The sequence below is a fragment of the Heteronotia binoei genome, chromosome 5, assembly GCF_032191835.1.
Source record: "Heteronotia binoei isolate CCM8104 ecotype False Entrance Well chromosome 5, APGP_CSIRO_Hbin_v1, whole genome shotgun sequence".
Classification (NCBI taxonomy): domain Eukaryota; kingdom Metazoa; phylum Chordata; class Lepidosauria; order Squamata; family Gekkonidae; genus Heteronotia; species Heteronotia binoei.
This window is the reverse complement of record NC_083227.1, coordinates 9,371,069-9,397,463: the sequence shown is the minus strand read 5'-3', so window position 1 is coordinate 9,397,463 and position 26,395 is coordinate 9,371,069. Positions and strand designations below refer to the sequence as shown.

General features: G+C 50.1%; 1 protein-coding gene across 1 annotated transcript in view; it reads right to left on the bottom strand.

Moving 5' to 3' along the window:
• Window positions 1-758: 758 nt before the first annotated feature.
• The window catches only part of LOC132571663 (H-2 class I histocompatibility antigen, Q9 alpha chain-like), a 52,972-nt gene continuing 27,335 nt past the window's right edge, over window positions 759-26,395 (bottom strand). Inside the window, exons 2-5 of the mRNA XM_060238455.1 lie at window positions 5,898-6,179; window positions 4,853-5,131; window positions 2,231-2,515; window positions 759-853 (exon numbers count right to left, since the gene is read on the bottom strand). Coding sequence (XP_060094438.1) covers window positions 759-853; window positions 2,231-2,515; window positions 4,853-5,131; window positions 5,898-6,179 — 941 coding nt within the window. The remainder of the gene's footprint in view (window positions 854-2,230; window positions 2,516-4,852; window positions 5,132-5,897; window positions 6,180-26,395) is intronic.

The following is a 26,395-nucleotide window of genomic DNA, read 5'->3' as shown; positions in this document are numbered from 1 at the left end:
AAGAAACCTGACCCTGTGGAGAGAGAGATGACCAAGGAGAAGGAGGGGAGCAGGCAGGCCTGGCACTGAAGAGAAATTGCTCTTGCAAATGAGAAAAGCATTTATGCAAGAGGCATCCCACTGAAGCCCTCCTTCCTTGGAGGTTTTTCAACAGAGGCTAGATGGCGTTCTGACAGCAATGAGGATCCTGTGAATTTAGGGGGAGGTGTTTGTGGGTTTCCTGCATTGTGCAGCGGATTGGACTAGATGACCCTGGAGGTCCCTTCCAACGCTGTGATTCTGTGATTCTAATTCAGTGGGACTCCCAGTGGGCTAAAGTTTGGGGTGAAAGTCCAGCCAGGAGACAAGATGACCGCACTTCCCTTCCACCACACTTGAATTGGGATTCTGTTGGAGGATCGCCAGGAGAGGGTTATTTCACTCTGATGGGCGGAGCCCCCCCTGCCTCCAGCACATGGAGGGGTGGACTAGAGGACCTTCAGGGCAAAGAGAGTCCCAGGTAGGGTTGGGGGAGACCAGAGCCTTGGGCCCTCCCTCCCCTCGCCTCCCCTCTTCCTGAGGCACCTCTGGCCTGCCACCTGTCCCACTTTTGACGTGTTGGACGTGCGATTTTAGTGTCCATCTCTTTAGGATGACTTTTCTGAGAAGCTGCCTTGGGGGGGGGTGTCCCTCCTGGAGAGAGAAAGGCCAGCTGGACGTACTTCCCACCACAAGAATCACACACACACACACACACAGCCCAGCCAAGGCATCTCTATTTACTTACTCATGTAGAAGATGAGCCAAGCCCCCATGACAGTGGCAGTAGCCAGGATAACAGCAAGGATGTCCAGAATGAGCCCCCCGTTGGATGCTGAGGACGAAAAGGAGGGGGAAAGATCCCTAACAGAACATTGTTAAGTAGTTACCCGGAGCGACTAGGATCAGCTTGCTGGAGCATCACTCTACTCTGACTCTTGTTGCAACTTTAATTGAAGCCACCAAATGCAGAGACAATTTTATTTTAGGGGTGGGTGGGTGTGTCTGCACCTGCATGTCAGCCTCTGGTGACTGACCCCTACTGGGGGCCTGGAGGATAGTCAGAGAGGTGGCTGAATAAAGCCTGCCCCTCTCCTTCCGACTGGGTATTTCAAGGTCACCTCCTGAGTACTAACCACAGTTGACCCGCTTAGCTTCCGAGATCGGGCTTGCCTGGGCTATTCAGGTGTGGGCCCAGCTCCCTATGCTTTATGGGGTGCCCTTAACACCGCCACAGACTGATCCAGAAACTCCAATTGGTCCAGAATGTATAATCATTTATTGCAACTAAGGATGGAAAAAGAGGTAATAAAAGAATCTATGGTCAAATGGGCTCACGGCTGCCTGTTTGGATCTATCTACACAGAATGCACCACATTAAGCCGCATCCTATTTTGTTTACTACTTCAGACCAACACGGCTGCCTATTTGGATCTATTGACGTAATATTGCATTACGTGGTTGCAGTTGTGGAAAACAAATGTAAAACTTATGAAATTGGTGGCACAAGTTTTGACTGGAACGTCACAGCCTGCACACATTCAACCTGTGCTTCGTTGGCTGCACTGGCTTCCGGTGGAGTACCAAGTCAGGGTCAAGGTCTTGGCATTGACCCTGAAGGCCTTGAGCAGTCAGGAACCCACGTGCCCCTGGGATCTCTCCTCCGGTATGTCCCCTGAAGAGCTTTATGCTCTGCAGAGAACCATCTACTGGTGATTCCCAGCCCAAAGAAGTCCAGCTGTCCTCAACCAGAACTGCACTAGGTCCCAAAGGGCACAGATGCCGGTCGGCGGTGAGTTCCACCAAGTGAGAGCCAGGGCAGAGAAAGACCTGATACAGTCCTGCAGTGTTTGCAAGAAGAAGGCTACAGATTTGTACTCTGCTTTTCTCTATCAGAGTCTCAGAGCAGCTCACAATCTCCTTTCCCAGACGAAGTGTCTCAGGTTACTGGAGGTGGTAGGAATTGCACTGAGGACTTTCCCCCTGCAACCTCCACACTCCCCCTGGACTTTTCACCCCTCAGCTGGCCCCTTTAACACAAGGGGTTCAAGCACCCCCAAAGGAAATCCAGAGCCCTACTGGGAAATGCTGCTCTAAACTGTAACCTGGCGGGGCAATTTTTATGGAGTTCCCCCCTTCCTCACACATATTCCTTCCTGATTGGCTAGCCCCCACCCCCATGGAAACAGGCCTTCCCCCCACAGTCTCTTACCTGGGTCCTCCCAGGCCAAGTCCAGGGGCTCTGGCAGGCTGTCGTGTCCCACCCGGCACCAGTAGCAGTCCCTTTCCTTGGGGTCCACCTCGATGCTGAGCCAGGTGTGGTAGGTTCCGTCTGAGTTGGGGACGACACCCCCCGTCAGGGTCTCCGGCCTCCGGTCCTCCCCGTCCTTCATCCAGGTGACCTCGATCTCCTTGGGGTAGAAGCCGTAGAGCTGGCAGAAGAGGGTCTCCTGGCCATCGTGGCCCTTCTTGCGTGTCACCCTCCACACTGGGGCCTCTGTGGAAAGGGCAACATCATCCTGTGTTAACACCCTGCATCTCCCAAGATGACAGATTGGAGACTGGCCTTGAAGGGATCCCATGTGGTCATCCTGCAGCATCTCTAAGAGGTGAAATACTCCACAGAAATGGGCTCTCCGGCCTCTACTTGGAAATTATATACTGTGGTTCTGAGACTGGCCTCATGAATCACTTCAGGCTTTGGGAGCAAATAGCCTCCCTTAACCCACATTTCAGGTTTTTTCACTCTAAATGATCCTTAATATTCTCTTTCGCAAGGCAATCCAATCCTGAGGTCAGAATCGCCCTGAAAGGAACTGAGGAAGGCCATTATTCTCCCACAATGCACCTCTCAATCTAGACACCCTGTCTGGGTGAGCCTTCAGGGTAGAGATCTGGCCAATGGGATAAACTCCAAGATTATAGACACAAGAGGCAGAGCTCATGCTTGTTGCTCTGTGTCATTTTTGTTCCACATTTGGAACATTTTTTGAACAGGGCCTTGGATGGCATGATGAGGGACCACAAGCACCACAAGTGGGGAGAGCTCTGCTTACTGTGGGGCTTGCCTCCCACTCATTAGACTCGCAAAGGCTGTAAAACCAGTGCTCTGAAGTAGAACAGGAGTCTAATCCAGCAGTGTCAATCATGAAGCCTGGGAGCCAAATCAGGCCTCTGGAGGACTCCTATCAGGTTCCTGAGCAACTGGCTGTCTGCTTTCATCTGCCTCTCTCTTGCTTCCTTCTGCATCACAGCTTGCTTTGCCAAGCTTGCTCAATCGCACAGGAGCTACAGAGCAAAGTCTCTCTTTCATCTATTGGCTGAGGCTCTTCCCCCTCCTGATGCCCTGGGGAAGGCAGGAAAGGGCCGGAGTTTCCTTTGGGCAGTTCCCTGGATCGCACAAGAGATATATATACACACACACATATGTTGGCCACTGTGTGACACAGAGTGTTGGACTGGATGGGCCACTGGCCTGATCCAACATGGTTTCTCTTATTCTTGTGTGACACAGAGTGTTGGACTGGATGGGCCACTGGCCTGATCCAACATGGCTTCTCTTATGTTCTTATGTGACACAGAGTGTTGGACTGGATGGGCCACTGGCCTGATCCAACATGGCTTCTCTTATGTTCTTATGTGACACAGAGTGTTGGACTGGATGGGCCACTGGCCTGATCCAACATGGCTTCTCTTATGTTCTTGTGTGACTCAGAGTGTTGGACTGGATGGGCCACTGGCCTGATCCTACATGGCTTCTCTTATGTTCTTATGTGACACAGAGTGTTGGACTTGATGGGCCATTGGCCTGATCCAACATGACTTCTCTTATGTTCTTGTGTGACACAGAGTGTTGGACTGGATGGGCCACTGGCCTGATCCAACATGGCTTCTCTTATGTTCTTGTGTGACACAGAGTGTTGGACTGGATGGGCCATTGGACTGATCCAACATGGCTTCTGTTATGTTCTTATGTGACCCAGAGTGTTGGACTGGAGGGGCCACTGGCCTGATCCAACAGGGCTTCTCTTATGTTCTTGTGTGACACAGAGTGTTGGACTGGATGGGCCATTGGCCTGATCCAACATGGCTTCTGTTATGTTCTTATGTGACACAGAGTGTTGGACTGGAGGGGCCACTGGCCTGATCCAACAGGGCTTCTCTTATGTTCTTGTGTGACACAGAGTGTTGGACTGGATGGGCCATTGGACTGATCCAACATGGCTTCTGTTATGTTCTTATGTGACACAGAGTGTTGGACTGGAGGGGCCACTGGCCTGATCCAACAGGGCTTCTCTTATGTTCTTGTGTGACACAGAGTGTTGGACTGGATGGGCCATTGGCCTGATCCAACAGGGCTTCTCTTATGTTCTTGTGTGACACAGAGTGTTGGACTGGATGGGTCATTGGCCTGATCCAACAGGGCTTCTCTTATGTTCTTATCTCCGCTATCTAATCTTAAATAGGGACACACATGGCCCGGCCTGACATGGCCTGAACCCATTCATGTCAGATCCGTCCCTCATAACAAATGAGTTCAATACCCCTGATCTTTTCACCAAAATGAGAAACATCGATGGAGCATGATAGAAAAACTTCCTATCCTCACAGCAGGGAAAATGGAACTGAGGGAAGGGGGCGTGAAGTGTTTGAGCACCTGATGCACTGGGTGGGCCAGCTTCAAAAGGAGGAGGACACCCCCACATTGGAGTTTTGGAGCTAGAAAAACATCCACAGCCGGCCTGCACAAGTGCAGTCCCAACGGAAGGTGAAGGCCCAGCCCCCCTGCTTGGTGGAGCTGGGCCCCTTGCCTCCCCCCACGAGGACTCCTCACCTCTTCTCTGCAGGGCCTCCTTGCCATAGGCCAGGTACTTCTGCAGTGATTCCATGCATTCCCCTTCCAAGTAGTCGTTGAAGCGCTGGGCCCAATAGGTTTCGGCCTCCCACCTGCGCTTGGTCTCCAGGGCCTGGGGGACGCGGGCCGTCCAGGTGAGGGTCTCCCTGTCGAGGGCGATGAAGTCCTCCCCATCGTAGGCATACTGGTAAAGCCCCCTGCTGAGCCGCCCGTCCGGCCCCACCTCACAGCCAGACATCCACTGCAGGGTGTGGAGCCCTGAAAGAAATACAAGGGAGATGGGGGGGGGGAGACGTTTGGGGTGTGTTTGTGGTCTCTTCTCACGGGAAGGAAAGGGGGGTGGGAGGCTGCAGAAAGGCAAGCCCCTTCTGTCCCTTGGGGACTTTCTGCTCCCCACTCCCCAAGGGGGCTGCCCAGGAGGAGACTGGCCTCTCCCCCGCCCCTCTTCACAAGGACCTGCTCAGGGACGCTTTTTCCTATAAATACAAGGCCACACCATCACTGTGTGTGCGCTCTTGACCCCAACCACACCCCCTCCCACTCTTGTGTGTGGGGCAGTCAGGACAGTCCTGACTGTCTTCAGGACTGATTCACCCACAGTGATACAGGGAGGGTGATAATCAAGGTGCCTTTGATTTCCCCCTCTGGGGCAAAGGGAGGGGTGTCTGCCCCACTCCCCTCTCCGTATATATATCTGTTCTAATTGGGCATTCTGAACCACGGCCTACCAGCTATAAGTCGCTCTGCTCACTGTACCCCTTGCCCCTTGCCTGAAGAAGTCTGCATGCACACGAAAGCTCACATTCTGCATAAAACTTCGTCGGTCTTAAAGGCGCGACTGGACTCCTACTTTGCTAGAATTGGTATCTAAGTGGGGGGAATCTGAATTCTGTGAAGCCCAAAGGAAAAGGGGGCTCCTTCTTCCTTCTCCAGAGGCGCAGCCCCTCCCTTTCTCTTGTCCTGGGGAGGGACGGGGAGGGGAAGGAAGATACTCTGGCTGCTTCTCCCCTTTCCCTCCGCTCACCTCCATGGCTCTGGTTGTAGCGATTCTGCAGGATCTCCAAGCTTTTTCTGAAGACAACGTCTGTCATCCGCAATGTCCTGCTAGTCCTTTCCCAGTACCCCGACTCATAGTCCTCCACCTTTTCCATCCAGGGGGCTACGGGCAACATCTTCTGGATGCTGCTGTCATAGCGAGTGATGGGCTGGTCATCCACGTAGCCCACCTGATTGAAGAAGGACAGCCCCTGGCTGGGGTCAGACAGGGCCGTGTAGAAGTAGCGCAGGGAGTGGGCGGAGGAGGAGCCTGGAAAAGAGGGAGCAGAGAAAAACAAACATGTCCCCTACTCATCCATTTGTGCAGAGCTAGGTTTACACCTTCTAGAAACCACAGCCTGGATTATGGTTTTTAAGTTCTGGTTAAAAATTCATAAGAACATAAGAGAAGCCATGTTGGATCAGGCCAATGGCCCATCCAGTCCAACACTCTGTGTCACACAGTGGCCAATATATGTGTGCGTGTGTGTGTGTATATCTCTCTCTCTCGGCTTGGCTTCACGAACGAAGATTTAAGAAGGGTGCAGTAGTCCACGTCTGCTGCAGGCCCGCTGCTGGCTGACAAGACCAATGCGGGACAGGCAGATCCGGCCACAGTGGCTGCAGGGAAAAGTCTGATGTGGGGTTGGTGCTGTAGCAGTGTGATTCTTCCTCAGTCTCCTTTTGTCCTCAAGACCAGCTATGCGTGCGTTCTCAAAGGAAGAGACAGCCTGGTGGATGGTGTGCCTCCATGCTTTGCGATCTGAGGCTAGGTCAGACCACTGGTGATGGTTGATGCGACAGGTGCCAAGGGATTTCTTCAAGGAGTCCTTGTACCTCTTCTTTGGTGCCCCTCTATTTCAATGGCCGGTGGAGAGTTCGCCATACAGGGCAATCTCGGGAAGGCGGTGGTTTTCCATCCTAGAAATATGCCCTGCCCAGCGCAGCTGCGTCTTCAACAGCAGTGCCTCGATGCTTGTAACCTCTGCCTGCTTGGGGACTTCAGTGTTGGTCACAAAGTCACTCCAGTGGATGTTGAGGATGGTGCGAAGGCAGCGCTGATGAAAGCGCTCAAGGAGTCGCAGGTGATGACGGTATAAAACCCACGATTCGGAGCCGTAGATGAGGGTTGTCATCACAACCGCTTTGTAGACATTGATCTTTGTGCCTTTTTCAGATGCTTGTTGCTCCACACACTTGTGCAGTCGGCCAAATGCACGGTTTGCCTTTGCCAGCCTGTTGTCAATCTCCTTGTCGATCTTGGCATCTGAGGAGATGATGCAACCCAGGTAGCTGAACTGCTGGACTGTCTTCAGAACTGATTCACCCACAGTGATGCAGGGAGGGTGATCATCTTCCAGGGGTGCAGGCTGGCGGAGAACTTCTGTCTTCTTCAGATGAACTTCTAGGCCGAATAGCTTGGCAGCCTCTGCAAAGCAGGACATCATATGCTGCAGAGCTGATACCGAGTGGGAGACGAGTGCAGCATCATCAGCAAACAGTAGCTCTCGGATGAGTTTTTCCATTGTCTTGGAGTGGGCCTTTAGTCACCTCAGGTTGAACAGGCTGCCATCAGTGCGATAGCGGATGTAGACACCATCGTCATCATCTAGATCTACTGCGGCTCTTTGAAGCATCATGCTAAAGAAGATCGTAAAGAGAAATGGCGCGACAACTCAGCCTTGCTTTACACCTGTGCCTATTGGGAAGGGCTCTGAGAGGTCGTTGCAGTGTCTGACTTGGCCTCGCTGGTCTTCATGTAGCTGGACGATCATGCTGAGGAACCTTGGGGGACATCCTAAATGTTCCAAGATTTGCCACAGGCCTTTCCTGCTAACGGTATCAAAAGCTTTGGTAAGACCCTTGTCTGTTCCCTGCATTTCTCTTGGAGCTGCCTGAGAACAAATACCATGTCGGTGGTTCTCCTGTTAGCTCTGAAGCTGCACTGGCTCTCTGGGAGGAGTTCTTCTGCAATGGTGGGCACCAGTCTGTTCAGGAGTATTCTGGCAAGGATTTTGCCTGCGATGAAGAGCAGGGTTATCCCCCGGTAGTTGGAGCAGTCTGACTTTTCCCCTTTGTTCTTGTGTGGAGTGATGATGATTGCATATATATATACACATACATACAACTCTCTCGGCTTGGCTTCGCGAACTAAGATTTAAAAAGGGTGCAATAATCCACGTCCGCTGCATGCTCGCTGGTGACTGACAAGACCAATGTGGGACAGACAGGTCCGGCCACAGTGGCTGCAGGGAAAAGTCTGATTTGGGTTGGTGCTGTAGCAGTGCGATTCTTCCTCAATCTCCTTTTGTCCTCAAGACCAGCTATGCGTGCGTTCTCAAAGGAAGAGACAGCCTGGTGGATGGTGTGCCTCCATGCTTTGTGATCTGAGGCTAGGTCAGACCACTGGGTATGCTTGATGCGACAGGTGCCAAAGGATTTCTTCAAGGAGTCCTTGTACCTCTTCTTTGGTGCCCCTCTATTTCGATAGCCGGTGGAGAGTTCGCCATACAGGGCAATCTTGGGAAGGCGATGGTTTTCCATCCTAGAAATATGCCCTGCCCAGCGAAGCTGCGTCTTCAACAGCAGTTCCTCGATGCTTGTAACTTCCGCCCGCTTGAGGACTTCAGTGTTGGCCACAAAGTCACTCCAGTGGATGTTGAGGATGGTGCGAAGGCAGCGCTGATGAAAGCGCTCAAGGAGTCGCAGGTGATGACGGTATAAAACCCACAATTCGGAGCCGTAGATGAGGGTTGTCATCACAACCGCTTTGTAAACATTGATCTTTGTGCCTTTTTTCAGATGCTTGTTGCTCCACACTCTTTTGTGCAGTCGGCCAAATGCACAGTTTGCCTTTGCCAGCCTGTTGTCAATCTCCTTGTCGATCTTGGCATCTGAGGAGATGATGCACCCCAGGTAGCTGAACTGCTGGACTGTCTTCAGGACTGATTCACCCACAGTGATACAGGGAGGGTGATAATCCTCCTGGGGTGCAGGCTGGTGGAGAACTTCTGTCTTCTTCAAACTAACTTCTAGGCCGAACAGCTTGGCAGCCTCTGCAAAGCAAGACGTCATATGCTGCAGAGCTGATACCGAGTGGGAGATGAGTGCAGCATCATCAGCAATTAGTAGCTCTCGGATGAGTTTTTCCATTGTCTTGGAGTGGGCCTTTAGTCGCCTCAGGTTGAACAGGCTGCCATAGGTGCTATAGCGGATGTAGACACCATCGTCATCATCTAGATCTACTGCGGCTCTTTGAAGCATCATGCTAAAAATATCGTAAAGAGAGTTGGTGCAAGAATGCAGCCTTGCTTTACACCTGTGCCTATTGGGAAGGGCTCCGAGAGGTCGTTGCAGTGTCTGACTTGGCCTCGCTGGTCTTCATGTAGCTGGATGATCATGCTGAGGAACCTTGGGGGACATCCAAAACGTTCCAAGATTTGCCACAGGCCTTTCCTGCTAACGGTATCGAAAGCTTTGGTAAGGTCGACAAAAGTCACATATAGACCCTTGTTCTGTTCCCTGCATTTCTCTTGGAGCTGCCTGAGAACAAATACCATGTCGGTGGTGCTCCTGTTAGCTCTGAAGCCACAGTGGCTCTCGGGGAGGAGTTCTTCTGCAATGGTGGGCACCAGTCTGTTCAGGAATATTCTGGCAAGGATATCCCCTGGTAGTTGGAGCAGTCTGACTTTTCCCCTTTGTTCTTGTGTAGAGTGATGATGATTGCATCGCGAAAGTCCTGTGGTAGTTTGCCTTGTTCCCAGCAGGTGACAAGTACTTTGTGAAGTGTGCTATGTAGTACTGTGCCCCCATGCTTCCAGATCTCTGGTGGGATTCCATCAACTCCCGCTGTCTTGCCACTTTTCAGTTGCTTGATGGCTTTAACAGTCTCTTCTAGGGTGGGGATCTCATCCAACTCTGTTTTCACTGGTTGAAATGGGGTGAGGTGGATTGCTGAATCTTGAACTACGCGGTTGGCACTGAAGAGAACCTGAAAATACTCCGACCACCGGTTCAGTATGGATGCCTTGTCTGTGAGGAGCACTTGGCCGTCTGCACTATGCAAGGGACTCTGAGCCTGATATGATGGACCATATACTGCCTTCAGGGCTTCGTAGAACCCTCTTAAATCACCAGTGTCTGCACACAGCTGGGTTCTCTCTGCAAGCTTGGTCCACCAATCGTTCTGAATGTCTCAAAGCTTGCGCTGGAGGTTGCTACATGCAGCGCGAAAGGTTGCTTTTTCCCCAGGACAGGAGGGCTGAGCAAGATGTGCTTTGTAGGCAGATCTCTTTTTCTCCAGTAAATCTTGGATCTCTTGATTGTTCTCATCAAACCAGTCCTTGTTCTTCCTTGTGGAGAACCCGAGGACTTCTTCAGAGATCTGCAGGATGGTAGTTTTTAGGTGTTCCCAGAGTGCTTCCGGAGAAGGGTCTGTGGGGCAACTGGGGTCCTCAATTCTTGACTGGAGTTTTGCCTGGAAGGCAGCTTTAACTTCGGCTGACTGGAGGCTGCCAACCTGAAACTTCCTCCGAGGAATACCTCCTCTCCTGGGTGTAGGTTTAACGTGAAGACGGAGATTGCAGCGTACAATACGAAGAACCGTATGACGTTCTGCACTGGGCATTACTCGGGTGTGTAAGACATCCCGAAGGTCTCTCTGGCGCATCAGAATGTAGTCCATAAGGTGCCAGTGTTTGAACCGTGGGTTCATCCAGGTTGTCTTCAGACTGTTCTTCTGCTGAAAGATAGTGTTGGTGATGGTGAGCTGGTGCTCCGTGCAGAATTCTAGCAGGAGGCGCCCGTTATCATTGCAGTTGCCAATGCCGTGTTTGCCAAGTTCTCCTTTCCAGGCTTCCGAGTCTTTACCTACTCTGGCATTGAAGTCGCCAAGGATGATCACCTTGTCCTCTGTAGGGGTCTTCCGTACGAGGTTGCGTAGGTCAGCATAGAAGTGGTTCTTTTCTGCAGGATCTGCTTGAAGGGTTGGGGCATACACACTGAAGAGTGTTGCATACTGCTTGTTTTGAAGTGGCAGGCGCATGGACATAATGCGATCTGAGTGACCTGTTGGCAGGTTTTCGAGTTTGGAGGCAATGGAGTTCCTGACCATGAAGCCAACTCCAGAAAGGCGGCTCTCAGCCTTTGACTTACCCAACCAGTAGAGGGTATAGCCAGCACCGTGTTCTTGAAGACAACCTTCCTCAGGGAAACAACCTCACTGAGAGCTGCTATGTCGATATTCAACCTGAGAAGTACGTGGGCAACTAGAGCAGAGCGTCGTTCAGGGCAACCACTGTCTACTGTGTCAAGCATGGTTCTGATGTTCCAACAAGCAAGCTTCAGTCTTTGCACACTTTGTGAGGCAGGTGCATGCCTTTTCTTTGTTGTTATTTTTTGACCGCAAGTAAGGATGCCCGTTGACCACAGCTAGCCAACTGGGGGGGGGGAGGAGACGAGCTTTGTTTAGGCCACCTTTTCTAGGCCCCTCTCCGTGTGGAGCAAGCAGTGCTGTCCCTAGATAAGGCTGCTTGGTCATTCAGGGTGCTGCCGAAAAATGCTTTCGTCTCCAGGTCAGCATCAGGCGACCAATACCCTGAACCGCCTACATGCAGGATCGGGACTGCGGCTTCCAGTGGCATCTTCCACCTGCCGTTTCGCCCCTTGCCCATCGCTGCAGGACAAGTCCATCTTCCACCTGCCATTCCGCCCCTTGCCCATCGCTGCAGGACAACAAGTGTGTTGTTGGTTGTGGATGTGGATATGCCCTTCAGGCCTGCGCAGAGGAATTTTTAGATGAAGCGCAGTGTGCGCGGTACTGGCTCCACCCTTTCACCTTGGGGTCATCTGCCATGGCCCAGTAAGCCGGGACGCCGGCAGCGAGTCCTCCAGGTGGTAGGTGTTACATTAACAAGCTCTATCTGCCCGGGTTTGATGTTAGAGTTTTCCTTCTCTTAGGCGGGCGAGGTTGGTGGGCCCAGCCTGCCCATCCGGTTATACCCCCGGACATTCGGTCGCACCATGAGGTGGCAAACTCTGTGAAAAACGGGGGGGACCAGCGAGAAGGTGTTGCTACGGATGCAATAATGCAGGAGAGGCCATTGCAGTGACCATCTGCCAGGCATAGCCAGACAGTGACCACACGGCGTTCACTACACCGGGAAAGGAGAGGCGATGTATTGCGCATACACTTTCCCTGGGGGGGCAGGATACCCACCCCCCACATACATATACACACATATACACATACATATACACATATAAACATACATATACACAGTTGGCCTCCGTTCCTGAGGACTGGAAGGTAGCAAATGTCACCCCCATCTTTAAAAAGGGTTCCAGAGGAGATCCGGGAAATTACAGGCCAGTCAGTCTGACTTCAATACCGGGAAAGTTGGTAGAAACCATTATCAAGGACAGAATGAGTAGGCACATTGATGAACACGGGTTATTGAGGAAGACTCAGCATGGGTTCTGCAAGGGAAGGTCTTGCCTCACTAACCTGTTACATTTCTTTGAGGGGGTGAACAAACATGTGGACAAAGGAGACCTGATAGATGTTGTTTACCTTGACTTCCAGAAAGCTTTTGATAAAGTTCCTCATCAAAGGCTCCTTAGAAAGCTTGAGAGTCATGGAGTAAAAGGACAGGTCCTCTTGTGGATCAAAAACTGGCTGAGTAATAGGAAGCAGAGAGTGAGTATAAATGGGCAGTCTTCGCAGTGGAGGACGGTAAGCAGTGGGGTGCCGCAGGGCTCGGTACTGGGTCCCATGCTCTTTAACTTGTTCATAAATGATTTAGAGTTGGGACTGAGCAGTGAAGTGGCCAAGTTTGCGGATGACACTAAATTGTTCAGGGTGGTGAGAACCAGAGAGGATTGTGAGGAACTCCAAAGGGATCTGTTGAGGCTGGGTGAGAGGGCGTCAATGTGGCAGATGCGGTTCAATGTGGCCAAGTGCAAAGTAATGCACATTGGGGCCAAGAATCCCAGCTACAAATACAAGTTGATGGGGTGTGAACTGGCAGAGACTGACCAAGAGAGAGATCTTGGGGTCGTGGTAGATAACTCACTGAAAATGTCAAGACAGTGTGTGTTTGCAATAAAAAAGGCCAACGCCATGTTGGGAATTATTAGGAAGGGAATTGAAAACAAATCAGCCAGTATCATAATGCCCCTGTATAAATCGATGGTGCGGTCTCATTTGGAGTACTGTGTGCAGTTCTGGTCGCCGCACCTCAAAAAGGATATTATAGCATAGGAGAAAGTCCAGAAAAGGGCAACTAGAATGATTAAAGGGCTGGAGCACTTTCCCTATGAAGAAAGGTTGAAACGCTTGAAACTCTTTAACTTGGAGAAACGTCGACTGCGGGGTGACATGATAGAGGTTTACAAGATAATACATGGGATGGAGAAAGTAGAGAAAGAAGTCCTTTTTCCCTTTCTCACAATATAAGAACTCGTGGGCATTCGATGATAATTGCTGAGCAGACAGGTTAAAACGGATAAAAGGAAGTACTTCTTCACCCAAAGGGTGATTAACATGTGGAATTCACTGCCACAGGAGGTGGTGGCGGCCACAAGTATAGCCACCTTCAAGAGGGGTTTAGATAAAAATATGGAGCAGAGGTCCATCAGTGGCTATTAGCCACAGTGTGTGTGTATATATAAATTTTTTTGCCACTGTGTGACAGAGAGTGTTGGACTGGATGGGCCGTTGGCCTGATCCAACATGGCTTCTCTTATGTTCTTATGTCAGGGCAGAATTAGTTTAGTTTTTTTAGTTTTTAGTTTTTTTATGATTTATATCCCGCCCTTCCCACCAAGGTGGCTCATCTTAAGTATCCAGCCATGCACACAGCTCCCCCCCCCCCGCCGCCCAGAAAAAAAAAAATGAGTTGTAGAGTCTTGTGAGCAAAAATTTTACTTTGCAAGCTACGGGCCTTGAAGTTGTGAACTACTCTTCACAACTTTAGCAGACTGAGCTAAAACAAGAATGTGTGAGTCAAAGGCAAAAAAACCTGAGAGCTATCTCACATTATTATTATTATTATTTTATTTTTATTTTTTACATTTAATGAGTCACCCTATCCCGGCTAGTGCCCGGCTCAGGGTGATGTACAACAGTAAAAAAGACATATATATATATAAAATCAATTACAGTAAAAAATTACAAACCCTGATCGCTTCTTTAAAGTGCTCTTAAGTCAGTACATCACGTCAGGGGTGGGGGGATCCCCCCAAGAGGGGGTGGAGAGGAAAGTTGCCAGCACGGAAACCAAACTTAGTTCAGAGGGAACACTGAACATATGAACTTAGTTTAGAGGGAATACTGGAGGGGACATATCTGAGGGGCCTAGTAGGAGGTAATGGTTGTTTATAGTATGGCTAGAATTCAATCCTGGCGGAAACAGGCTCAAAAAGTTTGGGGACGCAAACTCAGAAATATATCCAATTTATGTCCCTCTTGACATAAAGCATGAAATTGAAAACACTTTCCCCTTTAAATGGGTTACCAAAGTATGGCGACATTTAGGCATTTGTATACCCTTACAACGAAGAGCCCCGTGGCGCAGAGTGGTAAAGCTGCAGTACTGCAGTCCAAACTCTGCTTATGACTTGAGTTCAATCCCGGCGGAAGCTGGGTTCAGGTAGCCGGCTCAAGGTTCACTCAGCCTTCCATCCATTCGGGGTCGGTAAAATGAGTATCCAGCTTGCTGGAGGGAAAGTAGATGACTGGGGAAGGCAATGGGAAACCACCCCGTAAAAAGTCTGCTGTGAAAACATTGTGATGCAACGTCACCCCAGAGACAGAAACAACTGGTGCTTGCACAGGGGACTACCTTTACCTTTATAACCTTACAGTTGAAAGATTTATACCTGGCTAATTATACCCTATTATACAGCTCTATAAAACCCTTGCGTTTTGAATGGTCTAAACTAAATCTCACCTTTTTGGGAAAAAACTGATCTTATTAAAACGTTCATTTTACCAAAGTACTTATTTCTCTTTCAAAACTGTCCTGTCCCCTTGCTTTGAAAAGTCTTGCAGATCTGGCAAACCCAACTGACTTCCTTTCTCTGGCATAACGGAAAAAAACCCCAAACCCTCGAGTTCCCCTTTAAGGCAAAAGGCTTTCGGTAGCTTGTCTGTGGGCAGGAACTAGAAAGCCACAGGACTCCCAAGGCCCAAAACAAGGGAACACAGATGCGTTTCCCTCAACCACAGCCCTTCAAGAACAGCCTCTGCATCCCTCCCACGGTGGAGGAGTCTGGAAGCCGCAACAGACAGACAGATGGTCAGATCCTTAAAAACACAAAAGGGAATCTTGCTGCGCCTTAAAGGGGAACAAATTTAGTCTGAAATCCTAAAGAGCCTTACGAGGGAGTGAGCCGCATGGAGCTCAAGGGGATTTTCTTCTGAGGAAACCTGCTTAAATGACTGCGCTGTTACTGAAGCAGACGTTTCTGCACCTTAGAACCCACATCAAGAGGTTTGTGTGATCATTCACAAGAACAGCAGGACTCTGAAGAAGCAGCACAGAAATACTCTAAAGCAGGGTTTCCCAAACTTTTCTTTCCCGTGGCCCCGTTATTTTTACACTTCTCCTTCGTGACCCACTAAAATTTGGGGGTGAAGCCAGGAGACTTTGGGGGTGGAGCCGGGAATTATGTCATTTCCTGTGGTGTCAAGGGCCAAGTGATGTCACTTCTGGGGCACACTGAACCAAAACTCCACCTTTTCCTGTGATGTCACTTCCAGAATATCCACCAGTGGGGTCAGGGCACTAGAAGCCCTCCCACTGTTGCTTCCCCCCCTCCCAGCACCAAGAACACAGACAAAGCATCACTTGCAGGAAAAGAAAAAGGGGTGGGGCAAAGAAAAAAAAGCCTTCCTCACCATCAGATGACCTCAGCCAGCAACAATTCTGCCCAAAGGTCGTGTGGTAAAAAAAATAGCTACTGGAATGCCCACTCCCTGCCCCACCCAGCTGAAAAAAACACACACACCCTTTTTTGCCACCCAGGCCTCCTGGGGAAATCTCTCCAAAAGAACACAGGAAAACTCATATCACAGGAAGAACTCAAGGCACAGGAAAACTCATATCTTGAAGAACACTTTACGGGTCTAAAGTGCCAGTGGACGCCAGCTTTTCTCTCAAACACTGGGAAGGGGGGGGGAGAAGGAAGGAGAGCCAGCCCAGCTCCTCTCTGCACAACACAGAGACGGGGGAAGGAAGGAAGCCAAACGGAGCTCAAGCTTTGCAGTCTGCGTCAGTCTTCAAGGCTAGCTTTTCTCTGCACAACAGAGACACAGGGGAAGGAAGGAAGCCAAACAGAGCTCAGGCTTTGCAGCCTGTGTCAGTCTTCAAGGCTAGCTTCTCTCTGCACAACAGAGAGATGGAGAAAGGAAAGAAGCAGAGCAGAAGTCATGCTTTGCTGGGAGCGGGGCTACCTTTGCTGGGAGCGGGGCTACCTTTGCTGGGAGCGGGGCTACCTTTGCTGGGGGCAGGGCTAGCTTTGGCTTTTTTTATGACCCGGTAGTAAGGCGTCTGTGGCCCAGTACTGGGTCACAACCCTGCAAATGGGAAACACTTCTCTAAAGAAACTGGGGATCCTTTTCTATTTGGTTCTCCAGCTTTCCCCTCTCACTTTGTGGTGTGTTCAAGAGTGACTGGCCAAAGACCACCCTGTGAAATTCACCTCACAGCAGGGCTTGGAAACTGGGTCTTCCTGGTCCAAATCCAACACTTTAAGTAACCATGAAACCCCACTGGCTTTCAGAACTGGTTACGACTTAGTTCACTGTATTCTTCTAGGTCTGAATGGAGACAAGGGTTTTCTCATCCACCCACCCACAAGGGTTATAGGAAGCTGACTAGGACTGTGGTCCTGAATATGCTTCTCATGTTTGTATCTGATGCCTGGACAGACATCTCTGTTTCCTTTAACAGGGGCAACTTCAGGGATATTCTTTCTTCTCAAGTGAAGAAGAAGAAGATATTGGATTTATATCCCACCCTACACTCTGAATCCCAGAGCGGCTCACAATCTCCTATATCTTCTCCCCTCACAACAGACACCCTGTGAGGTGGGTGGGGCTGAGAGGACTCTCAAAGCAGCTGCCCTTTCAAGGACAACTCTGCGAGAGCTATGGCTGACCCAAGGCCATTCCAGCAGCTGCAAGTGGAGGAGTGGGGAACGTAAGAACAGCCATGTTAGATCAGGCCAATGGCCCATCCAGTCTAACACTCTGTGTCACACTGTGGCCAAAAAAATATTTATATATATATATATATATATACACACACACACATATACACACACACACACACACACACACACATACACACATATACACTGTGGCTAATAGCCACTGATGGACCTCTGCTCCATATTTTTATCTAAACCCCTCTTGAAGGTGGCTATGCTTCTGGCCGCCACCACCTCCTGTGGCAGTGAATTCCACATGTTAATTACCCTTTGGGTGAAGAAGTACTTCCTTTTATCCGTTTTAACCTGTCTGCTCAGCAATTTCATCGAATGCCCACGAGTTCTTGTATTGTGAGAAAGGGAGAAAAGTACTTCTTTCTCTACTTACCCCATCCCATTCATTATCTTGTAAACCTCTATCATAAGAACATAAGAGAAGCCATGTTAGATCAGGCCAATAGCCCATCCAACACTCTGTGTCACACAGTGGCCAAAAAAACCCCAGGTGCCATCAGGAGATCCATCAGTTGGGCCAGGACTCTAACAATCCCATACATTTTGTCCTTCCATGTTATCGTTTTAAAAATCCTTGCCTTGTCTAGTTTTATAACCTTCCTAAAAATTGACAGTTTCTTTTATTATCCTCAGCAGTGTTCAGACAGAACAGAAAAGCTGCCTTTGTGGAAGGACAATCCACACGCAGGCCCAGAAGTGTGGTCAGGGGTGGGCGGGAAGAGTTGGAGGCAAGCAGAGAAGAGAGTTACAAGTGGGATGGGATGGGGAGGGAACTGGGAGGGGAGGGGGAGGGGAGGGGAGGGAGGCCCTAGCAGGGAGGTGGTTTCACCCTTTGGATACACAACATGGAAATAATGCAAAAGTCACTCTGAGCCCCTCCATGAGGGGAAGTGTGGAACAGACAAGCCTTAATAAACTAAACAAAACTTAATACATTAAACAAAAGTGCCCTAGACAGAGGTGGGTGGGTGTTCCAAGGGGGTGCAAAGGCCCTTCCAGCCTCCAGGGGAAACCGAAGTGGCACCTCCCAACAGGTTCTTCTGACCCAGAAGGCAGTTCTGGAAGCCCAAATCGGGCCCCCTCCACCTTGCACAAGAAGACAAAAAGTGTCAAGTTCCACACACCAATGAACACTCCTTCTTCATAAGTAAGGTCGTTTATTAAGTGATTAATCAGTAACAGTGATTAATCAATAGGTAACTTTTGCTGAAACTGAGGCAGGAAGAGACAGGAAGAGCAGGCTGATAAGAGCTAAGCAGGACCCTGAAAGGAGTCATTTGTAAATCAACTCAGATACAGCAGATCCAGCTGAGCTGGATCTGTCCCCAATCCAGAATCCACTTTCCAGCAGCAGCCACCCAGATGGCTCAGAGAAGCCCCCTGCCCGTCGACTGCGGGGTGACATGATAGAGGTTTACAAGATTATGCATGGGATGGAGAAAGTAGAGAAAGAAGTCCTTTTCTCCCTTTCTCACAATACAAGAACTCGTGGGAATTCAATGAAATTGCTGAGCAGTCAGGTTAAAACGGATAAAAGGAAGTACTTCTTCACCCAAAGGGTGATTAACATGTGGAATTCACTGCCACAGGAGGTGGCGGCGGCTACAAGCATAGCCAGCTTTAAGAAGGGATTGGATAAAAATATGGTGAGGAGGTCCATCAGTGGCTATTAGCCACAGTGTATATATATGTGTGTGTGTGTCTGTGTGTCTGTGTGTATATGTATGTATATATATATATGTGTGTGTGTGTGTGTGTGTGTGTATACACACACACACATATATTGGCCACTGTGTGACACAGAGTGTTGGACTGGATGGGCCATTGGCCTGATCCAACATGGCCTCTCTTATGTTCTTATGTGACACAGAGTGTTGGACTGGATGGGCCATTGGCCTGATCCAGCATGGCTTCTCTTATGTTCTTATGTGACACAGAGTGTTGGACTGGATGGGCCATTGGCCTGATCCAGCATGGCTTCTCTTATGTTCTTATGTGACACAGAGTGTTGGACTGGATGGGCCATTGGCCTGATTCAACTGGGCTTCTCTTATGATCTTATGTTGCTAGGCAACCACAACAGACTCTTCCCCCACTCCACAGCTGGCTGCTTCCCAGCAGGCTTCAGCCAGAGACTTTTCCAGAAGACCCCCTCGGAGACTCTGGTATCAGCCAGCCACAGAGCCTCATCTACTCCCTTCAGTGCGTCCAACCCTCTTTTCAGTCCCCCTAAACCAGAGGCCCTTACTGCTTCTCGTGGCAGCGAGTCCCACAGGCCAGGTTTGCCTTGGAGAAAGGAGGCTGAAGCTGGTTCCTTATTCGCAGATCCTTATTCATTCCTTATTCATGAATTCAACCAAAAACACTGAAGAGAGTTTGAACCCTAAAATAAGGTCTGGATATTTCATACACCCCCTTGTTCAGGGGACTCTGCCCTTCGAGACGACATGTGCTGCCTCATGGTCCAATGAGCGGTTCTTGTGCCAGCTGCTCCAAAACAAGGTGCCCCCAGGACACTCAGACAGACACTGAGGACAGGCTGTACCCCAAAACAATGTTTGGACCACTCCAAGTGACACATCCCCACACTCAGGGCACTGTCCTCTTCAAGAAGACATGCAGAGGTACCTGGTCCAAACACTGGTTCCGGCACCGGAAGCTTCCAATTGGGGTGCCACCTAGAAGCTTGTATTTTAAAGGAGATTTGAATAAGGAACTATACTGATTGCTTGTCCTCTGCACCCCAAAATGCACTTTGAACCACCATATGCCACACATCCCCACGTTCAGGGATCTCTGCCCTTCGAGAGGACATGTGCTGCCTCATGGTTCAATGAGAGGTTCTCGTGCCAGCTGCTCCAAAACAAGGTGCCCCCAGGACACTCACAGACAAACACTGGGGACAGGCTGTACCCCAAAACAATATCTGGAGTCTGGACCACCCCAAGTGACACATCCCTTCGCTCGGGACACTGTCCCCTGCAGGAAGACATGCAGTGCTGCCCAGTCCAAACAATGGTTTACAATGGAAGCTTGTGGCACTGGAACCATTGTTTGGACCGGGCAGCACTTCATGTCTTCTTGCAGGGGACAGTGTCCTGAGCGTGGGGATGTGTCACTTGGGATGGTCCAAACATTGTTTTGGGGCACAGCCTGTCCCCAGTGTCTGTCTGTTTGAGTGTCCTGGGGGCACCTTGTTTTGGAGCAGCTGGCACAAGAACCGCTCATTGGAGCATGAGGCAGCACTTGTCTTCTTGAAGGGCAGAGTCCCCTGAACAAGGGGGTGTATGATATATGGGGGTCCAGACCTTATTTTGTGGTTCAGAGCTTTCAAACCCTCTTAAGCGTTTTTGGTTGAATTCGCAAATAAGGACTGAATAGGGAATGAATAAGGATCTGTGAACAAGAAACCAACTTCAGACTCCTCTTAGAGAAAAGGAGCGATCCTTGGGGCTGTTTGCAAGAAACTCCCAACCACTTTCCCAGTCTGACTGTGAGTTTTGCTGTTCCCAGATGGGGAGGAAGTTTCTGTCAGCTCTCTCTCCTGCATTTCTATAAGCTTTTATAAACTCTACTTGCCCCTCCCCCTCAGTCGTTTTCTTCCTAAACAAAACCTTTTGCCCTCTTCCCCTCCACCCCCACCAAGACAGGCACTCCAAACTCAGGAAGACCTCTTGCTCCAGAATCCACATGGAGCTCAGACAATGGTATTTCATTGGGGGAACACTGTTGGGGGGCACTTCCCCTGTTTCCTATGAATCCCCCTCCTGCTGCTGGACTTCTGCCAGGCCCCCGCCCCAGAGTGCTTCCAAACACACGAGCAGAAGGAAAGGGAGTTTGTAAAGAGCTCCATATAGAAAAAAGAGGAAAAAACACCTTCTCCCCCATTTTTGAGCCAAGGAAACAGATCGCACAGCAACACACACACCGCTTTGCACATTATTCCAGTGCAAACTCTGCCCTCTCTCCCGAACACATGAGAGCTTTTAGATGGACTCACTAAGCACCCCACCACCAGCAGGAGGGCCAGTGGCCCATTCAGTCCAAACACTCTGAGTTACACAGTAGCCTCCCAGCCTGGTTTTCTGCTTCTAATGTACTTGGAAAAAAATTAGTATTGATCTTTCCCTCCCCCTAATAGGTCCCTTTTTGCCTGCTTGATCACAGACTTGCATTTATTTGCCACAGCCCTTGTTTACTTTTATTTACCTCACTCAGCGTAGCCTTCCACCCCTTAAAGGAATCCTTCTTACCTTTTACTGTTTCTGTTACTTAGTTTGTTAACCATGCAGGCCTTTTAAAAGACCTGTTTGTGCCTTTCCTAACCTGCCCCACACGTTCTATCTGAGCTTCCAGTATTGTAATTTTAAATAGTCTCCAAGCTTCCAAAAAGGAAATGACCCTCCTTTCCATTCAGTTTCTTTTTCACAAGCCCCTCCCCCCTCATTTGAGAGACATCACCCCTTCTAAAGTGAAATGTGGTTATGTGGGGGCAACTCCTTGTGTAAAAGGAGTTGCAAGCACCAGTCATTTCCTTGTGCAAGCACCAGTCATTTTCGACTCTGGGGTGACGTTGCTTTCACAAAGTTTTCAAGGCAGACTTTTTAAGGGGTGGTTTGCCATTGCCTTCCCCGGTCATCTACGCTTTCCCCCAACCAGCAAGCTGGGTACTCATTTTACCGACCTCAGAAGGATAGAAGGCTGAGTCAACCTGGAGCAGTACTGCAGCTTTACCACTCTGTGCCACGGGGCTCTAACTCCTTGTGTACACAACCACTAAACTCAATTTATTTATTTTATTGGATTTATACCCAATTTATATCAATAGCATTATATTCACTGTTCCCAACTGCTGCTATCACTTCTGAGAGCTTTGACTCCTGGAAGCTCTTACTTCATACCAACGTTATATGTTGGTCTCTATGGTGGTCCTGGACTCAATTCTAGATGTGCTGAGCAGCGTTAGTGTGAGGTAGCTCACAGTTTTTTAGCCTCCGGCTCACTGATTAACAACAAGAAGTAGAGCTTGCACTTTACGATTATTGTCGCTTGTCACTTTCTAAACTATAGCACCTTACTCTTCAACCCTGAGCATTTTAATCGCCAATTTTATGATTGATTATTTATTAGCTAACTACCAATTTGTAATTAATTAATTTATTAGTTATTTAATTCGTATTTATTGATTAGCTAAGTGGATTTATTTATGGCAAATTAATTGGAGATAGATAGTGGGCAAGGTTTTAATTAAGGAGCCAATAGACGTTTAATTAATTTTTGTTAGCTAAGGAGTTATAGGTGATCTAGGGAGAGGGATTTAAATTAAATAACTAGGGGTTATTGGTAGTTGGCTGGGGGAAGGTGAATTGCTACTGGCAACAATAGGGCTGAAGGGGGTTAGCAATAGGTTTGTACACTACCGGTTGATGAGCTGGTTCTCACCTGCAGGAGATGGCCGGCCCAGGGATTCCAGTGCTCCTGGGGAGGGGAAGGTATGACGGTGGGAGCAGGCAGACCCATAGGGGAAGGAGGCCGAGACATAGCAGTGCTCGCCCACCTTCCTGCCTGTGTCCCATCCCGATGGTGACAGGTAGTGGGGCCAGGCGATCTTACCCACCTCCGGCACTGGTGTTATGTAATGCCAGGTCCATTAATAACAAGACCGCTGTCCTCCGGGATTTCCTACTGGAACAGGAGGCGGACCTGGCATGCATGACCGAGACCTGGGTGCGCGATGGGGAGACCGTAGCTCTCTCTCAAATGGCGCCCCCGGGATACTCGGTCTTTCACCAGTCCCGGACTAGTTGGCGGGGGGGAGGAGTGGCACTTCTCATATGAGAGGTTTACTCCTTTAGGGCCCTCCCGGCCCCGGAGATCAGGGGTGTTGAATGTGTCGGCCTGATGTGGGACGTTGGGGAGGGGTTGGCGATCTGGCTGGTGTACCATCCGCCTAACGCACCGGCCGGCGCCTTATCATCCCTGATGGAGGCCGTGGCGGGCTGGGCATTGGAGTACCCAAGGCTACTGGTCTTGGGTGACTTCAATGTTCATGCCGATGACGCGGCCTCCAGTCAGGCGATGGACCTGGTGTCATCCATGGCGACACTGGGACTCTCCCAAGTTGTCATAACGCCCACTCATCAGGCGGGGCACATGTTAGACCTGGTCTTCGCGGCGGGAGTTTTAGTGAACGATATGACTGCTAGAGCCGTGCCATGGTCGGATCACTATGCCCTCAAGGCTCGGGTGGGTGTGCCACCCCAAACCTGTTTAGGCGGAGAGCGTATTTTAGCTCGCCCGTGGAGCCTGATGGACCCGGAATGGTTCCTGACAGCTCTACGGGATCCCGGGCCCCCTGGCAATTCCTTGGATGGTCTGGTGGAGTCCTGAAATGATAGACTCTCCAGAGCTATCGAAGAAATCGCACCTAGGCGTCCTCTGCATCCCCGTTTGAAGTCGACACCCTGGTATAACCAGGGGTTGCGACAACTAAAACAGGAACTCAGACGACTAGAGAGGCAATGGCAGCGTACTCGAGACGAAGCGACTCGAACATCTTATAGAGAGATTATGAAGTCCTATGAGGTGGCAATCAAAACCGCAAAGAGAACATACTTTGCGGCTGAGATTGCGTCCGCAACATCGCGCCCGGCACAATTATTTAATATAATTCGGAATCTAACAACACTGCCTCAGGGCAGACCAAATTGTAAAGAATTGGAGATTGGCTGTGAGGCTTTTGCGAACTTTTTTGCAGACAAGATCGCGTCGCTCCGCCTCGACCTCCCTGCCACATTGGAGGCAGTTAGCAAAACCGAGGCTCCGGGCCTGTCTTCGGATTATGTTCTGGATGGTTTCAGCCCTCTCGGCCTGGAGGAAGTTGACAGGATCCTCTTATCTGCACGCCCAACAACCTATAAATTGGACCCGTGCCCCTCCTGGCTTATTAAATCTTGCCAGAGGGAGCTTAGATATCCTGTACGGGATATCAAAAATAGATCCCTCACGGAAGGGCAATTTCCAACACAGCTTAAAGAGGCGGTGGTCCGTCCCCTCTTGAAAAAAACATCGTTAGACCCGGCCCAATTGGCCCATTATCGGCCGGTCTCGAATTTGCCCTTTTGGGGCAAACTTATCGAGAGGGCAGTGGCGATGCAGCTACAGACTTTCCTGGATGACGCTTCTGTCCTTGATCCTCTTCAGTCCGGCTTCCGCCCAGCCCATGGGACGGAGACGGTGCTGGTCGCCCTAGTAGATAACCTGCAACGGCATCTGGATCGGGGCGGCTCGGCGGTACTGATGTTGTTGGACCTATCGGCAGCGTTCGATACGGTCGACCATCGGCTGCTGGCTCGCCGCCTTGCTGACACAGGGATCCAGGGGTTAGCCTTGCAATGGCTTTCCTCTTTCCTTGAAGGTTGGGGACAGAGGGTCGCTATTAGGGATGAGCTGTCCCGTAGGCACACGCTTGATTGCGGGGTGCCTCAGGGTGCGGTTCTTTCCCCAATGTTATTTAACATCTATATGCGTCCCCTCGCCCAGATTGCCCGAAGGTACGGGCTGGGCTGTCACCAGTATGCTGATGACACCCAGCTTTATCTGCTTATGGACGACCAGCCGGTCTGCACCTCACAAAATCTGGACCGGGCATTACAGGCTGTGGCTGGGTGGCTCAAGCAGAGCGGGCTGAGGCTGAATCCGGTGAAGACAGAGGTCCTTTGCTTGGGCCATTGGGGTCCGGGAAGGGAAATACCCCTTCCGGTTTTTGACGGTGCGCCACTGATTGCGGCGCATAGAGTCAGGAGCCTGGGGGTACTTCTGGAGCCTTCCTTAACAATGGAGGCCCAGATAGCAGCCACTGCCAAGTCCGCATTTTTCCATCTTAGGCGGGCAAGGCAGTTGGCTCCCTTCCTGGAGCGCGACGATCTAGAAACAGTGATCCATGCTACGGTCACCTCAAGGTTGGACTACTGCAATGCCCTCTACATGGGGCTGCCCCTGTGCCGAACCCGGAAATTGCAGCTGGTGCAGAACGCCACTGCCCGGTTGTTATTGGGGCTCCCAAGGTGGGAGCACATTCAGCTGGGACTTCGGGCTCTGCACTGGCTTCCAATACTCTACCGAGTTCGGTACAAGGTGCTGGTTATTACCTTTAAAGCCCTATATGGCCTAGGACCTGCCTACTTGAGGGACCGTCTCTTCCCACACGTTCCCCAGAGAGCACTGAGATTGGGATCTCAAAACCTTCTGGTTGTCCCCGGGCCAAAGGAAGCCCGTTTGAAAGCTACAAGGGACAGGGCCTTCTCCATAATGGCTCCATCTTGGTGGAACCAGCTGCCGGAAGAGGTAAGGGCCCTGCGGGACCTTACCCAATTCTGCAGGGCCTGTAAGACAGCCCTCTTCCGGCTGGCCCACAACTAACTGGCACTGAACATTGAACACTGAACACTGAATACTGAACCTGAAATTGAATTTGAATTGAGTGTAGCCTTAAGACTGCTGTATGATTTTAATGTTTACGTACATAACAAATACCTAGATTTTTAACTATAAATTATGAAATGTTAATTTTAATGCTTAATTTTATATTTTTATGTTAGTTTTACATGTTGTAAGCCGCCCTGAGCCACCTGGTGGGAAGAGCGGGATATAAATCTCAGATAAATAAATAAATAAAAATTTTTTTGTCTTAGCTCAGGAAAAATGGCCCCAGAGCACAATAATTCATGCAGGAGCTCACCACTTGAATGCCAGTAGCTCACCAAGCAGAATTCTTGCTCACAAGACTCAACAGCTTAGAGGGAGTATTGGTGTTGAAGCAGACCCACACAGCTGCCCACCTGAAAACTATCAAACCTACCTGGCTACTTGGGAGGCACTGGAACAAAATTCCCAGGAGGTCTTCCCCCTTTAAAAAAAAGAAGGTCCTTGGGGGACAACTCGTCTTTGCTCCATATGGGCAGACAGCAGTGGTTGCCAACCACCAGGTGGCACCTGGAGATCTCCCGCTATAACCAATGCTCCCTGTGACAGTAAGGTATGGGTTAACAGAAAACCAAGAAAACTGAAGACGCATAGAGCCTGCGTCAGGTGACCTGAGGGTGGGGCCAGAGGGCTCAGAAAGCTCAGAGAGGGAGTGGGAGTGACAGCTAACTGCTGGGGCAGTCAGTCAGATGGTGTCTGACAGAGTTGGAGCCTGACAGAAACTGAGGAAGTCAGTTCGTGCCTGACAGAGGCTGAGAGGGGAGCTGATTCTTC